At 49.9% G+C, this 15,966-nt stretch overlaps 1 protein-coding gene across 1 annotated transcript; it reads right to left on the bottom strand.

The window, feature by feature from the left end:
• Positions 1-10,622: 10,622 nt before the first annotated feature.
• On the bottom strand, positions 10,623-13,866 carry LOC136476331 (uncharacterized). Its single transcript, XM_066474122.1, has 3 exons — positions 13,417-13,866; positions 12,737-13,028; positions 10,623-12,497 (listed from the first exon to the last, which is right to left on the bottom strand). The coding sequence occupies exons 1-3, from the start codon at positions 13,783-13,785 to the stop codon at positions 10,831-10,833; spliced, it is 2,328 nt and encodes a 775-aa protein (XP_066330219.1). The 5' UTR covers positions 13,786-13,866; the 3' UTR covers positions 10,623-10,830.
• Positions 13,867-15,966: the final 2,100 nt, after the last annotated feature.

The following is a 15,966-nucleotide window of genomic DNA, read 5'->3' as shown; positions in this document are numbered from 1 at the left end:
TTTCCCGCACTCTCACCCGCTGGGATGCGGGTTCCACCCATCTTCGAGCCATCCTAAGCCTTCCTCTTTAGAAGCCTGAACTTCGTCGCCGACCGGCTCGGCGTGCTACATCTCTGTGAGGAGGCTAACATCCCGGCACCCGTCGGAGGAGCGCCCTCCATCAACTCCAAGACGCATGGCTTCGACGACGCGGCATCTACGCTTCTTTTTGAGCAAACTCTCTGCTCAAACCCTGCTGTGAGTAATATACATGTTGTTATTTACTTACTATTCTTTATCTTCCGCCAATTACTCAGTGGAACCCTGTTGTCCCCAATGCAACCGCCGTACGACTAGTTCCCCTACGGCCTCGTGTCTTCCGTGGACACATACGCCCAGGAACTCCAAAAGATGCTGGCGCCGCACCCTCTCACGTCTGAGTTCATGGGGATGGCGAGCTATGCTCCCACCTATTTCCTCGACATCATGGATGATGACGTCGGGAGTGATGGCTCCAGCATCGGCGACGTGGCACCTAGCCACCATCCGTCTTGGGAGTATGCTATGGCGGACGCTCCGGAATAGCCGCCAGGGGTAACGGAGTCCTTCCAGACCCATGCCCCTCTAGGCCCTCATGCAGAGACCCCCGAGCTCACACTTGAGCATGGGGATGAACTACGACAACGGCGGCTACATCAGCCACCAACTGTGCCGGCACGCCCGGCGCACCACACTGCGCCCCGCGCGCATAGACCGGCGAGCGGCGCCCGGGGGCGCACCCGTCAAGTCCAGCACAACACCATGGACAGGGGGAATGATCCCCTGCACTTCGCTCGGGCGAACCAAAACATCGCCGCCGCAGCAATGCTTCTATGCGGCCTATCCGAGCCGAACAACCCTCATGAACAGGCGATCCACCGGAACCTCCGGGCACTAGCGAAGACCGCCGCCGTTCAACAAGCGGAGTGGTCCTTATCGTGACATCAACATGCATCCTCGCTCTCTACCAGGGGAACGAGAACAAGGCAGACAGGTCACTCCACCCGATCGCCGCTACAATCGTCGAGTGCAGCACAGGAGGCCGCACTAGCACCTCGTCTTGACTCAGCGACCGCTCCGCACTGACCGCTTGTATTCACGTGGCTTGGATCAAACCAAGACACATGCAGCAGCGACCAGAGTCCCAACCCTGATGGCCTAGGACCACGAACCTTCATCCAACACCTCCAGCAAGCGATGTTCCCACCATGCTTCAACGAAGGCCGTGGCAAAGGTAAGTGAAAGGTCCTTGTTTGGTTTTGGTAATTAAGTGACAACCTAGGTGGACTAATTGTGTTTATGTGAGATACACAGGTGATTAGTCCACAGGTATATGTGTGTGAGCAACATATGCCATGAAGGTGAAAATGGCTTGGAGATGTTGCAAAGCTCACACATGTGATGATGAAGGAGCTTAAATGCACATGAGACATGACATTGAGTCATATGATCAAGGTGGAGAAGATCAAGACAAGACTTGGCTTGATGGACCTGTTGCAAGCGTGAAGGGCAAGTCGAAGGCTTTGGAGTGATGGACCGCGTGGCAGTGAAGCTTGAGCAAGACTTGGCGCCGATGGACGATGGCAACAGTGAAGAGTAAGTAAAGTCAAGATCGATGAACCAATATGATCACATGATGATATGAAGTGGATCATATCATTGTTGATCATGTTGGTGCATGTGTTGCATCAACATTGGAGGAGATGGAATGGAATGCGCAAGGCAAAGATATAACCTAGGGCATTTCATTTCACCGGTCATAGGTGTGTAGAGAAGTTTATGACCAGGTTTAGGATAGATGGCCGTACTATCAAGAGGGGCAAACTTGTTTGCATATCGGTCATCTAGTGCCACTCGAGTGATCTAACTTTGCATTGTCGCTAGGATCGAGTGGCGTGGCAAGTTGAGTGGCTAACATCCTTTGGGAAATGATTGTGAAAATGCTAACATACATACACATGGTGGTGTACACTTGGTGGTGTTGGCATATTTACAAAGGAGGTGGTGTTTGCAAGGGTGAGATGGGTTTGGGTCCCTCTCTCCCTCCCGCCGAGCAAGCTCGGCGGGGATTCGGCGCTTTCGGGAAAATGGAATGCCTATTTTCTATTGCACTGGATGCAAATTCTTGTGTTTGGCTCATTAGAGCAAGGGTGAAGAAGTTAGAAGTGAAAACACGTTGGTCATGAAGACGCTGGCATCGGTCAACTGACCGGACGCTGGGTCTGAAAGCACCGGACGCTGGTAGGCTGTGTCCGGTTAGGCTGTCGTACGATGACGCAGAAGCTGGAATGTGACCGGACGCTGGCTGCGTCTGATCAAGTGTGACCGGACACGTCCGGTCGAGGTCGGTACCTTACTAGAAATGACCGGACGCTGGGGGTTTAGCGTCCGGTCAGTTGAAAGCTGCTGCGTCCGGTCAAGTCAAGTGACCGTTGGAACCGAGACATGTGGCGGTCTGCGGGCGACCGGACGCTGAGGTCCAGCGTCCGGTCAACACGACCAGAGCGTCCGGTCGGCCCGACCGTTGCCCAGTGAAGGGATAACGGCTAGTTTAGCCCTTGGGGCTATAAATAGAAGTGGCCTTCGGCCATGGCTGGTGTGGAGCACCTTGGGGGACTTTGTGTCCATGCTTGAGAGTGCTTGGGAGCCCTCCATCTCACACATACTTGATAGTGATCATTCGATTGTGTGAGTGAGCGATTCTAATGCGATTGCATCGTGAGGTTGCATCGAGTGGCACTAGGTGATCGAGTTGCAAGCTGGTGGTGCTTGTTACTCTTGGAGGTTGCCACCTCTTAGACGGCTTGGTGGTGGTCTCCGTCGAAGTGCGCAAGAAGCTTGTGCGGCGCTCCGGAGAAGTGCTTGTGAGGGGCATTGTGCTCGCCCCGCGGGAGCCGCAAAGAGCAACTCTAGTAAAGCGTGTCATTGAGCTACCCTCACTCAAGGGGTAGGTTCTTGCGGCGCTCGACGTGCGGGCTTAGCGGGTGATGCTAATTAGCCGCTGAACCACCAAGTGAGCGGTCGACACAACGGGGACTAGCGTGTTAGCAAACACGTGAACCTCAGGAGAAAAATCATTGTGTCAACTTTGTTCTTTCCGTTGGTTTGCATCCCCATTACACAAGCTTGCAATTACTTTTATACATATTAAGCTTGTGTAGTTGCTCTTGTAATTAGATAGCTTGTGTAGCTTGCTAATTACCTTCTTGCTTGTGTAGCATAGAAGTAGCTCCCTTGCGTGGCTAATTTGGTTTTAGTAACCTTGTTAGTCACATTGCTTGGTTTGTGTAGCTAAGTGTTTGCGCTCTCTAATTAGGCATTGGTTGCCTTGTTATTGAGCATTGCTAGTGAGCTTAGTTAGCTTTGTGCTTTTGCTTACTAGCATGTGTAGGAGCTCCCTTGTTGCTTAAAGTACTAGTGGCATAGGTTTATATAACATTGCTCCTAGAATTGTTTAGGAGAGCTCTAACTAGCCCGACACCTTTGTTGCATAATTGTTATCTTTGCAAGGTGCTAGTGAACATATATAGTGGGGTATAGTCTTGGCTAGACCGATAGTTTTAATTCCGCATTTGTATCGGTTAGCCGACACGTTTAAGTTTTAGAAAAGACTATTCACCCCCCCTCTAGTCCGTCATCTTGACCCTTCAGTAAGGCCAAGCGCCAGGGTCAAGACGAGGGCCCCTCCACATAGAGGAAAAAAAGAACAGAAAGGATCACCGCTGACCGGCCAACTTCGCATCAGACGTCGCGACCGATCACGTGGGCACGCAGCCCCAGCAAGACCCTCCGGGCCACTTCCACGATCTTATGGAGAGCCCATGCACCAACCACAACTACCCCATCAAACACCTCTACAAGGACTGCTAGCTCCTCAAGCGCCTGCTGAGGTAAGCTGGCAGGCCAAAGGAAGAAAAAGGCGAGGAAGCAGCGACCAAAGAAGGGGGCACAGCGGGCGAGGATCCAGACGACTAAAGGTTGAAGTGATCCGACCGGACGCCTACCGACCAAAGGACGACAACGATGCCCATCTCTTCGAACTACTGGAATAGCTATGTCATTTTTTTTCTAAAGCTTCAATCTTACCATTATTTACTTAGTATATGCTCCTACAAAAGCGCCCCGACCCGAACACTTTTTGCCCAGGGCGCTCAGGGGCTCCACTAGGGTACACTACTATCATTATGCTTAATGACTACCTCCCTATTTTGTTTACCTATGTTGGAATTCCTTCCTACCCAACCAATGGGATAGTTTGTTCCTTAAGTTATGCTTTACATAGCTTTGCTTTAAAAACATTCCAACCGATCGCACCCCGCCTTTCCCGACGGTTACGAGCAGCTAAGCCTCGTGGGCCATGCCCCGGGCTCCCAAGGTCACGGCCTATGGGACAAATGGGCAGGTACGAGAAAGAAAGAATAAAAAACAAAATTATGCTAAGGGAAAACTAAGGAACAAAAGGGAACAGGCTCCCCCGAACGGAGCAATTCCATCACAGAAAACAAAATCGATGGTAGTCACTAAACACATAGTAATATTTACACAGGGCTCCCCCACAAACTTAACTTTTACATTTTCTACAGCTGTAAATACTACTACGACCACAAGGGATCCACTCGGTTCCACTCCCTCAGCTTCGTCAAGCGCAACAGGTAGGAAGCGAAGGGATGCCCCTATGTAGGCCATGCCGACTCCATCATGAACGACAAGCGCGGGTCCCGGTCGGACATTTCCGACTGAAGCTCTCTAAACCCTGTCACTCAAGTCATCAAGGTCCCGGGCGAACATTTTCGACTGAAGCTCTCCAAACCCCGTCACTCAGGTCATCAAGGTGAGCATGTGTTCATTAATACAAAAATTGTTCACACAAGGGCTCACCCATGATTGACGAGCACAGGTCCCGGTCGGACATTTCCGACTGAAGCTCTCCGAACCCTATCACTTAAGCCATCAAGGTGAGCACTACCAACCCCCTCTATTTCCTTACAACCATTTCATACATCCATACGCGCATTCATTCCATATGCCCGTGCCTCCCGGACAATTCAAGCCCTGAACCGCCCGAGGGCTCAGGAACTAAGCATCGCACATGTAGCGAAATGCATCAGAATGCTCTGTGTTGCACCACAAAGCGGCGATTGCCTCATTCGACATGAGCAACCAACAGAGCCAGGGGAGAAAACCATAGATGAGCACCGTGCGGCCCTCGCCCGGTTTGGCAGACTGAGTCATCTCAACCTTCTCGTTCGATCCTGAACCTCTCGCTAGGCCCACAGAATCTCCATCGAGGGGAGGCTATTAGGCCACCTGAGTCGGTCTCCGAAATGACCTAGGCATCTACCGGGTTACAGGTAAAGGAGTAGTGAAATGTCACAAGAGGGCTATGCCGACCCCGTCACGAACAACGGACCCAGATTCCACTCGATCACACCAGTTAGCAAACTCACCGACCTAGTCTTCAAGCCTGAGCGATCAGGACAAGCGACGAAACTCAGCCCCTCCGGTTGTGAGGAACTGGATGGGGTAACGCACATAACTCATGTCGACCCCCATGAAGGCCAGATAGGGCTCGGGGGCTCAAGACAAATGCCAAGGACAGCGACCTCGAACTCGCCAGATCCACGACTCTGACTTGCCCGGTCCCACAGCGCGCACCAATGCCAGGATCCGCGAGCACCACCTCATTCGATCTTTAACTAACTAACTACGCTCCAAAAATCCAGGGACCGCGACTCCGAACTCGTGTAACGGCTTCACTTCCGACTGCGCTCCAAAAATCCAGGGACCACGACTCTAAACTCACATGAAAACTAACTAAACTAACTACCTCGGCCACCTAGGCTACACCGAGGCTAGGTCCACGACTCCAATCCACTCGGTCCCACGGCGCGCACCGACGCCAGGACCCACGATCTCGGTCTCCTTCGACCCCTAAACTAACTATTTAGAAACCACAGCACGCACCAACGCCAGGGTTTGTCCAAACTAACTCCCTCACCCGATCCCATGGCATGCATCGACGCCAGGATCAGTGAGCTCTCTCACAATCAAACTAACTGCCTCACTCGATCCCATGGCGTGCATCGACGCCAGGATCAGTGAGCTCTGTCTCATCTAAAACACGACTCCGACTCACTCGATCCCACGGCGTGCATCGACGCTAGCATCAACGAGCTTTGGCTCGTCCAAAACACGACTCTGACTTGCTCGATCCCACGGTGTGCATCGGCACCAGCATTAGCGAGCTCTGGCTCGTCCAAAACATGACTCCGACTCGCTCAATCCTACGGCATGCATCGATGCCAGCATCAGCGAGCTCTGTCTCGTCCAAACACGGACTCCCTCACTTGATCCCATGGCGCGCATCGACGCTAGGATCAGTGAGCTCTATCTCGTCCAAAACATGACTCTGACTCACTCGATCCCACGGCGCGCATCAATGCTAGCATCAGTGAGCTCTGTCTCATCCAAGACTGACTCCCTCGCTCAATCCCATGACGTGCATCGACGCCAGCATCAGCGAGCTCTGGCTCATCCAAAACATGACTCCGACTCGTTCGATCCCACAGCGCGCATTGACACCAACATCAGCGAGCTCTGTCTCGTCCAAAACTAACTGCCTCACCCAATCCCACGGCACGCATCGACGCCAGGACTAGTGAGCTCTGTCTCGTCCAAAACTAACTGCCTCACCTAATCCCATGGCGCGCATCGACGCTAGGATCAGTGAGCTCTGTCTCGTCCGAAACTAACTGCCTCACCTAATCCCACGGTGCGCATCGATGCTAGGATCAGTGAGCTCTGTCTCGTCCAAAACTAACTACCTTATCTGATCCCACAGCGTGCATCGACGCTAAGATCAGTGAGCTCTGTCTCGTCCAAAACTAACTGCCTCACCCGATCCCACGGCGTGCATCGATGCTAGGATCAGTGAGCTCTGTCTCATCCAAAACCCTTGACTGACTCCCTCGCTCGATCTAACGACGTGCACCGACGCTGGGATCCACAAGCTCCCTCTCACCCAATCTCTCAAAACAAACTAAAAAATCGCCTCGGCTGCACAACGACACCTCAGGCGACAAAATTCTATCTTAGACTAAAAACACGAACACACGCCCGCCAGAACAACACCCCCAGATGGTTCTACCTGAACTGCCCGAGGGCTCAGGGGCTACACCCGTGGGTGCGCTCGCGCGCACCCGCCAACAAAACAAAAAACCTCCCTTGATGACACAGAAAACCCCCCAGACGGTTCCGCTCGAACCGCCCGGGGGCTCAGGGGCTACACCCGTGGGTGCGCTCGCGCACACCCGTCGACAAGACAAAAATCCCCTGGATGATTCGACCTGAATCGCCCGGGGGCTCGGGGGCTTCTGTCGGGTTCATAAACCCGAGGTCCCTCGGGGACCGGCTTCCATGCCAAGGCTCGACCCAAGAGTATAAATACAACATGTCAGAAGGATGGCCCAGTCGCTGACCAGAAGGTCTGGACCGAAAGGAGCAGCGCCCGCTTGTCGACCCCTTGGACCCACCACTCTGATCGGAGCACTCGCTTCGGCCTCCAGCCGCCTTTGGACGCCCTCTCCGATCAGAAGGCCTGGCCCAAAGTGCTACTTCCAACTCCAACCCCGTGTCCCTCCAACTGGGGCTCATAGGAATCCTGTTCACTGCTCTTCTCCGACCGGCACACTCAGAGCCGACTAGAGCCATCCGACCGGGGACGCCCGCTCGGTAGGAACCAGAAGACGTGCGGAGAAAGGCAAGGCAAGGCTCATAAGTCAAAACCACTGTACCAAGGACCATACCCTGCATGGAACAGTACTCTGCAGCCACTTGACACAAACAGTATTGTAGGCGCTGACATCTCCCTCTATAATATTGTAGGGGCCGCTAAAACTCCCATACAGTAAGGCCCTCCACGTGCCTCTGGGCATCGATAGCGGTATGGACGCCAGGATTTACCGTACCGGGTGAACATAGCGAAACTCCTCACACGCCTTTAGGCATCAAACAGTATTTGCAGGTATCGACGTCCACAGTCCCTGAAGAAGGCAGCACGACCTCCCACATGCATCTCACATTCTATAGTAACATCAACAGTGTTATAGGCGCCTACCATTATCTTGTACCCGCCGGTGTGGGCAACAAGCCTTGGTAGGCGTGGACAACAAGGCTCGGTAACATACGCACCATTTCCCTCTCACTTGTAAAGTCATCCCCTTCATCTATAAAAGGGGGTGTGCTTCCTCCAACAAGAAAGACCGATCCTAGTTGATCGGAGTTCCTTAGATCAATAGCTCACAACCACAGAACCGCCAGGTTCGGACCTCAAGCACCCGCTGAACACTTAGCTCATAGCGAAGTTCCTATCACTCTCGGCCCTTCCGACCGGACCCGACTGGACCTCTTGCACACCCCATCTTTTTCCTTTTCATTTGTAACCCCATTGCAAACTTCGAGCACCTGGGCTCAGGAATAAAGTCACGACCGACCCCGACTGGACGTAGGGCACATTGCCCGAACTAGTATAAATCCTGTGTCATTGAGTGCTAGGTCACCTCCGATCACAACGTACAGCAAAACTACAAATATTCACTAGTTGATCACTTTCTGCATCGACACCTTTCCTCCTCTTCCTTGTGCTCCTTTTTTGCAGCCTCCTCTCAGCGTCTCTTCTCCATCATCTCCTTGTCCTCTGCCTCCCACCGCAACCATTTCTGCATCCATTCCTTATCTTTAGGCTTGATTTCAGTGTCGATCCACTGCTCAAAATCACAAAACGGTGGAGGGGTCTGCAAAAAAATACAATTATTACAAAACAAAAAAATCATGCAAGATGTCATATGACATAAACATCAATTCCTCACCATCTTGTTAATGTGGCGCTGACGAAGTGGAGGCTCATACGCAAAATTAGAACACATCAAATACCTCTGTCTATACGTGTTCTCTTCATCGGACTTGACTACCTTGCAAGGATCGCCGTAAAAGCATATGGGCACTAGAACACCACTAGGCAGAGACAATGGGTCGAGGGCATTTTCGGTCATCCGGCCATAACTATAATCCAACTAATTTCATTCTAAGAACCGAAAGCAATTAACATTAAACCATAAACCTAGGGTTTTCCATTTGATGCACAACAATGAACCCATAACATAACAACATGCGCTGAGGTTACCTTGGTTTGCTAGTTTTTTCACTCCTTGGCATCCTACAATTGTATAATACAAATATTATATTAAAAATTACATGAAACCCTAAGTAATGACGATTCTTAGGTTAAAAAATCCAACTAATATATAACGAATCAATGCGGAAAAAAACTAGGAGAGGAACGAGGATACATTGCTCTCGAAGTTCTACGGATCAAATTAAAGTTTTCAATGTCCAATATGCCGATTCGTGAGGTATGACGAAGTGGGGAGAGAAAAAAAAACCCGAGAGGAAGGAGAAATAAGAGAAAGATAACTCGGACAGGAAGGTTGGAGGCCGGGTTAAAACACCACCTTGGCGCCAAGCTTGGCGCTAGGATCTACAGCGCCGAGCTGCCTGCTACCAAGACCTCGGCGCCAGTAGCGATGGCACCGAGGCGTGTAGGCTCGACGCTAAGGGTCCAGATTTTAAAATTATACCTCTAAAGATATATTTGTGAATTTTTTTTCAAAAAAAGAAGACTAAAAATAAAAAATTCGGTGGGGGCGCTGCTAGGCAGGCGGTGCGGTGGACAGGGAAGGAGACGCAGAAGAGATGCTGCTGCTCCGTCTCGAATGGGCCAAAACTTGTTTTTGGGCTAGCCCGCTCATTGATCCGAATTTGTCCACCTGCGGCGACGGCGACCAAACCAAACCACCGAGACACGGAGCAGAAGAGATGCTGCTCCGCGTTGGCCTCGCGCGCAGCGCCCGCCTCCACGGCGGCGGTGGCGGCGTCTCCCTCCCCTACCCCTACCACTGCCACTGCCACTGCCACCGCCATCACACCTTCCAGAGTTTCCGGTGTTCGGCGCTGTGCACAGGCTGAATCAGATATACAAACCAACACGAAAAGAAAAAAGAAAAACAAATTGTAAACCCTCTGCTTCAATGTAAGAGTAATAATTAGTACAGCATGTGTAAAATTCATACAGCTTGGAAACGCCGAGCAAAGCTGGGCAAGACAGTACTGGCTGAAGAGAAACATTGGCACCGCTCTGCTTGGTGTATTTCTGCAAGAAACAGATGTTTCAATCTGAGCGACAAGTGCGAACAAGTCTTAAAAATGTGAGGCGAATCTGGAGGTCTGAAGAAACAGTACAGTAGGTGAGTCCATATTGTGAATATACCTGGAGGTCTGACAAGGCAGTATTCATTGGTCGACTGTATGGCTGCTGCGGCCTGGTCCTTCACATCCTGCCACGCCTGCAGCTTCATCTCGCAGGCACGCTGGCTCATCTCGTCCAGCATTTGGCGGAGCCTCTTTTCTACCACCCGCTGTGGCATGGCATGACCTGCATTTCCCGTGCATTCAAACGGGTGGCCTGGCTGCCTGTTCATGTTTCTTCTCTTCCTCGACTAAGCTGGCCTCTTCTTCCACGTCTCATAAGACCATGTTATAGCACACAATGAGATTCAGAATATTAACCATTGCATTACATGGTCTCACACTAAAATGAAATGTCTTACAAGAATTTTAAAACAAGTCATCAAGCACACCCACAAGCATAAAGTTCTACATGTGCAGAATCACAACAACAGAATGGTACTGCGAAATACATGGTAAGCTTTTCTATTCCCCTTCAGCATTACCGGAAGAAAGAAGCAAACAAATGAATCACTCAATGTCCTCATCATCGTCGTCGTCGTCATCATCATCATCATCATCGCCCTCTTCATGATCATTTCCTTCCTCTTCGGTTTCATCTTCAGTTTCCTCATCATCGCCAAGCTCTTCGCCCTGCTCAATCCAAAGTCTTGTGCCATGTCCTGCAGAAGCAGGGACAGAGGCAGTCGCGCCAGCCTCATAAGCTGCAAAGGGGTCCTCAAACACCTCTGGATCACTCTCCTCTACCTCCGAACCATCCGGAGAGAAAGGAGGCTCAATGTTGAAATGGCGCTGAATTGCTTTGAGCCGCTGATTGATCTTCTTCAGTCTTGCATTGTACTTGTTCAGTTTCATTGAGTTGCTCTTACAAATGCAAAAGATGGACTTGAGAAAAGGGTGAACAGATGAAGAAGAGAATGGTTTATGTGTAGGTGATGAAGAGCGTGGTGCTCTTCTTGGTGCAGCCACAGGAGGAGATCCCTTCTGAGGACGAATTCTTAATGGCTCATGCTTCACTTCCTTCACAAAGTTCTTCTTTGTGACCTTCTCAATCATATACATTAGGTAAGGAGCATAACCACAACTTCTCGATGGATTAAAAGACGTGAGGCGAATCTCTTCCCAAATGAAGTCACACACATTAAATGGTCTTGCACATGAGTCCATCCTAGCAAGCAAGTTCCTTGTAGTTGACATGATATTAGCAGCATCCCCCTCCTTAGGAGCTAGTGTCTTCCTAAACAAGCGGTTAAGATAAAAATAAGAGAGCAAAAGACCTTTAATGCTCCCAAGAATAACATCTTCATGAGGGTTATACATGAACTCTATTTGACTGTTTGTGAGCGCACGTTCCACATGAATTCTTTCTTTGTTAGCATCATCTGGACCAAATCCCAGCAACCTAGAGAAGGCCATGTATTTGATTTTGTACCACTCTCCCTCAGTCATCCAATGCATAGTCTTAGCTTTGTTCTTGTCAAAGTAGACGGTGGCATAGAATTGGGCTATTACCTCATTGCACCAACCATACTTGAAGCCCATGATTCTCTTCACTCCTTTGCTCTCACATGCAGCTATCACTTCTTTGAAGATAGGGTCATCCTTCACTTCCATGTACTTCCAATCAACCCACTGCATTTTTGAGATTGGATCCTTCCTTGGATATATGACCGTCTCGTAGAAGTCTTGTTGGAAATGATTATAAAACCTATAGTCAGATGAGAGCCGCTCATAAACAAAAGGATTTGACTCCCTCTCCTTCTTTACTTGCTTGGCCTGGCCCTTGTAATTGACAGTACACCTACCATAATCACTAGGAGAAGGGCTATGCAACCTCAAAGGACCAACTGTTGGCTGTCCTTGTGGCTGATGTTCTTCTTCCTCATCCTCGGCACAGGAGCTAGAAGCAACTCCTTTGCCATTGCCCTTGCTCTCGCCCATGCCTCTCCGTAGTGGAAAAGTATCACCTCTTGGCACAGTGGTGGTTTGAGCTGCAACCGATGGCTTATTTTTGGTCCTCATTCGAACCTTGGATGCCTTCCTCTTTGACACAACCTTGTGCATATGTTCGTGAGGGGCTTCACCATGTCGTTCATCCCCATCATTCCTTGCTTTGACCCTTCTCTCATATACACGAACGTTCTCCTTCTCACTGCATTGAGCTGCCTCGACAGACCCTGTGATATATAGATAACATGTCTGAGATTAGAAATTGGATTCAAAATTATGACTTAAGAACTGTAATTGCTTAGGTCGAAAGTTGCAACCCAAAAATCATAAATTCAAGAGATTCATCCAATGGAATTGAAAGCTTTTCTAGATCATGTATCTATAGCATCTTAGCAAATTTAACACCAAAGGGATTTGACTCCAGAGCTGTACACAAAAAGATCAGGCAATTAACATTAGTGAGTACCTTTTGAAAGGGATCCATGAAAGCGACGTCGCTTCGAAGGAGGGTCAGAGTCCTCAACCACGAGGGATGAAGTTTCAAGTGGCTCAACATGCGAGTCCACATGAACATGACTATAGGAGTCACCTTGAGCAGCCCCACCATGTACTCCTTTATCTGCTCTTAATGAACTGTATGCCTCGCCTCTATAGGCTGAATGGTTAGGGCGCCATCCTTGTGACAGCTCGAGGTGGATGGGTGCCTTATACCTTTCTGGACGCACCTGTCCTGCATGACTTTGGGGGTCTCCCAAGACCTGATTCCATCAAACGTTGACATTAGGGAATGCATGAATAGATAAATATAAGTTGTGAAATATGTATCTAGATCGATAATTATGAATAAAAACATAAGGTTGATTAGTGTAAAATGCTAATTTCAACAACCAAGCGTTCACTAGAACCTGCCTAGTTACCTCTCTTGAGCTATCTCATGCTCAGATGTCAAACTTTCAACAAACTCAAAACCAAACTACCGAAGAGAGATTCCCCTATTAATACCATTTTGGTATTGCGATGGCCTCTCAAGAGCATTTCTGATTTGCAGTTCTCCATTTATCTCCCAGCTAACTGAAAGCAAGTTCAGTTGATCTCTGTCCAAATTAGTGACTTCTAAGGAAATGCTCCAGCAATAATCAGAAGTACCTGAGGCTCTGGAGGCAGTGGCTGCGCCATTGGGACACCAGTCGCTGGGGCGCTGCCCTGGGGGCGTCGGCCGGCGACGCCGCAGATTGGGCAGGCGAAGCCTCCGAGACCCTGCGGCGCGGTGATAAGGGCACCACTACAGCCGCACGGCACGCGGTCTTGCGCCGCCGCAGCGGCGCGCCCGGCCGCCGCCGGCAGAGGGATGGCGCGGCGCGGGCGCGGCGGCGGCTGCGGCATGAGCTCCGGGGGGAGGTGCTGCGCGGCGCCGCAGCCCGGGCATGCGAAGTCGGTGGTCCCGTTTTCCACCTCCAGCGTCTCGCCGCAGCCCGCGCAGCGCACCTCCACCGCCAGCGGCGGCGGCGTCGCCATTGGCTGGGAAAAGGGCAAAGGGAAGCTATAGGTTTCTCTCGGGTTTTTGGGAACGCTGAGCTGCGGTCGAATTGCACACAGCTGCAGCTGTCCAATTTCCCATTTTACTCCTCTTTTTTTTCTCAGTTAGACTCTCTCCAACGAAAGTTACCCAAAGACACGTTCATGTTTAGTTAGCGTTATAGATAAAGAGTTTAATATCTACTCTCTTTTTTTTCTTCTTCAATAATAAGATTCAAAGAGAACACTTCTTGTAAACGGGTCTCTAGAAGAGAGGATATTCAGATTTGGGTTATACCTCTCCTGATACGCAAAATAAGTCTTCCATATAGGTACTCTATTGTAGACTATAGGTACTCTGTTGGGGAACCATTTTAGGTTTGGGTCTATTGATGAGTCTCCTGTTGGAGACAACCCTTATTGTTCACACACCGACACCCCAAATGTGCCACAAAATTTTATCCTAAGTACCGCTCCCTCCGTCTCCACCGTCCCGTGTTTCGAGGAATTGAACCATCTTAACAATCCAAAGCATCTATGCAAAGATTGCGGGTCCATTTGGTTCACACCGAAACTTTGCCGCACCGCGCCGCACCTTCCGCGCCGCAAGTTTGGCGTGCGTTTGGTTAGTTGCGGCAGTTGCGGCATTCCGCGGTCTCGCCATCGCGTGCCAGTGCATTTTTGCTGCCAAAACATGCCGCAAGTGTGGCGAACGAAATTGGCACCCCAAGTTTGGCGCCGCCGCAGCTCTGGCGTGGCATGCACCGGCTGCGAACCAAACGGACCCTGCATCTACAACAGGCAATCATCAGTGGATAGGTGGAACTTAGAACCACAAGTGAGTACAGACTTATAGCCGGCCTACAAATGTTAGAGAAAACGGAGAAGAGAAGAATTGATAAGGACAGGAAAAAGGAGTTTGATGGGATCTTAATATATTTTCTAGTAGCACATATGGAAAGAAAGAAACCGGAGAACATTTGGTACCTCGCTACAACCAGCTGAAGTGCCTACCTAATCAAAGAAGACATTCAACAGTATTTTATAGTGTTTGAAAATGATCAAGATGGATAACAAGCCTATGTTTTTAGTCTTGTGACGTTGTTTGGCTGGTTGTGATTTTGATGTGTCTTTTGGATTCTCATGTTTTATAAATATTTTGTATATCTTTTTTTTAAACTTTCTCCTACTAATATATTTCGGTAAAGCTTTTGTTGACCCTTTCAGAAAAATAACGAGAACCAATTATGCAAACAGGACAATAATTCTTAAAATCTAGGAGTTTGTTGGTTTATGGATTAGACTACAAGGTGTGCAGCTGCGTCCGATGTACACGACACGATTACTTGGAAATGGACATGATGGCAATTATTCCACTCTCTAGGAGTACAGGATATAATTTCGTGGTTCACACCGGAAATTCCATCATGAACTCATCTGAAAGGCACGGGCGGAAAATAAGTGCAAAATCCACACCTGGACCCTCCTGCACAACAAAATCCTAACGGTGGATAATCTACGAACGAGATATTGGCCACACCAGGACCATTGTGCCTTGTGTAACGGTCCTTTGGAGACATGCTTGCATTTATCCTTGCTATGCTCCTTCGCAAAAGCCATCTGGGATCAGGTGCTGTCTTGGGAAAAGTTTTCAGTGCAATGGTGTCGTTGTTTTGTAGATCGACTAGTAAACTTATACGAATGTTGCGCTGTTCTAGGAAGACGATGGTAGCATCCAAAAACACGAGGAGTTATACTGGTTCAGGCTGGAGCCCTACGTCCAGTCTCAGAGATGATCGAGTACGTGTTCCTCGCTTGAATGCTCTAAAGTTCTTACAATGGGGGTGCAAGAATGGTGAAAGAGGTAGGAGAGCTAGAGCTAGGAGACGGACTGCCCGAAGGAAAGCTTCGAGAGCCCAAAAAGTATGAAGATGAAGATGATGGAAAGGGTGCCCTGGCTACCCTTATATAGAGTCCGGGGCTAGGTCACATACAAAGAAGGAGATTCTCCCAACTGAGGGGTCATGAGCCTGAGGGAGGGGGCCTAGCTAACTTGGCTTACAAGTAACGTCGTCTTGTGGTGCACGTCTAAGCGTGGCTGTCATCATGGTCTTGTGCCCATATCGTGGCATGGTGTGACGTGGTGCTACAGGGCCGGCTATGGCGGCACTATGGGCACGG

The sequence above is a fragment of the Miscanthus floridulus genome, chromosome 8 (assembly GCF_019320115.1).
Source record: "Miscanthus floridulus cultivar M001 chromosome 8, ASM1932011v1, whole genome shotgun sequence".
Taxonomy (NCBI): domain Eukaryota; kingdom Viridiplantae; phylum Streptophyta; class Magnoliopsida; order Poales; family Poaceae; genus Miscanthus; species Miscanthus floridulus.
The sequence above is the reverse complement of the archived record's forward strand: the minus strand, read 5'-3'. Positions and strand labels throughout refer to the sequence as shown.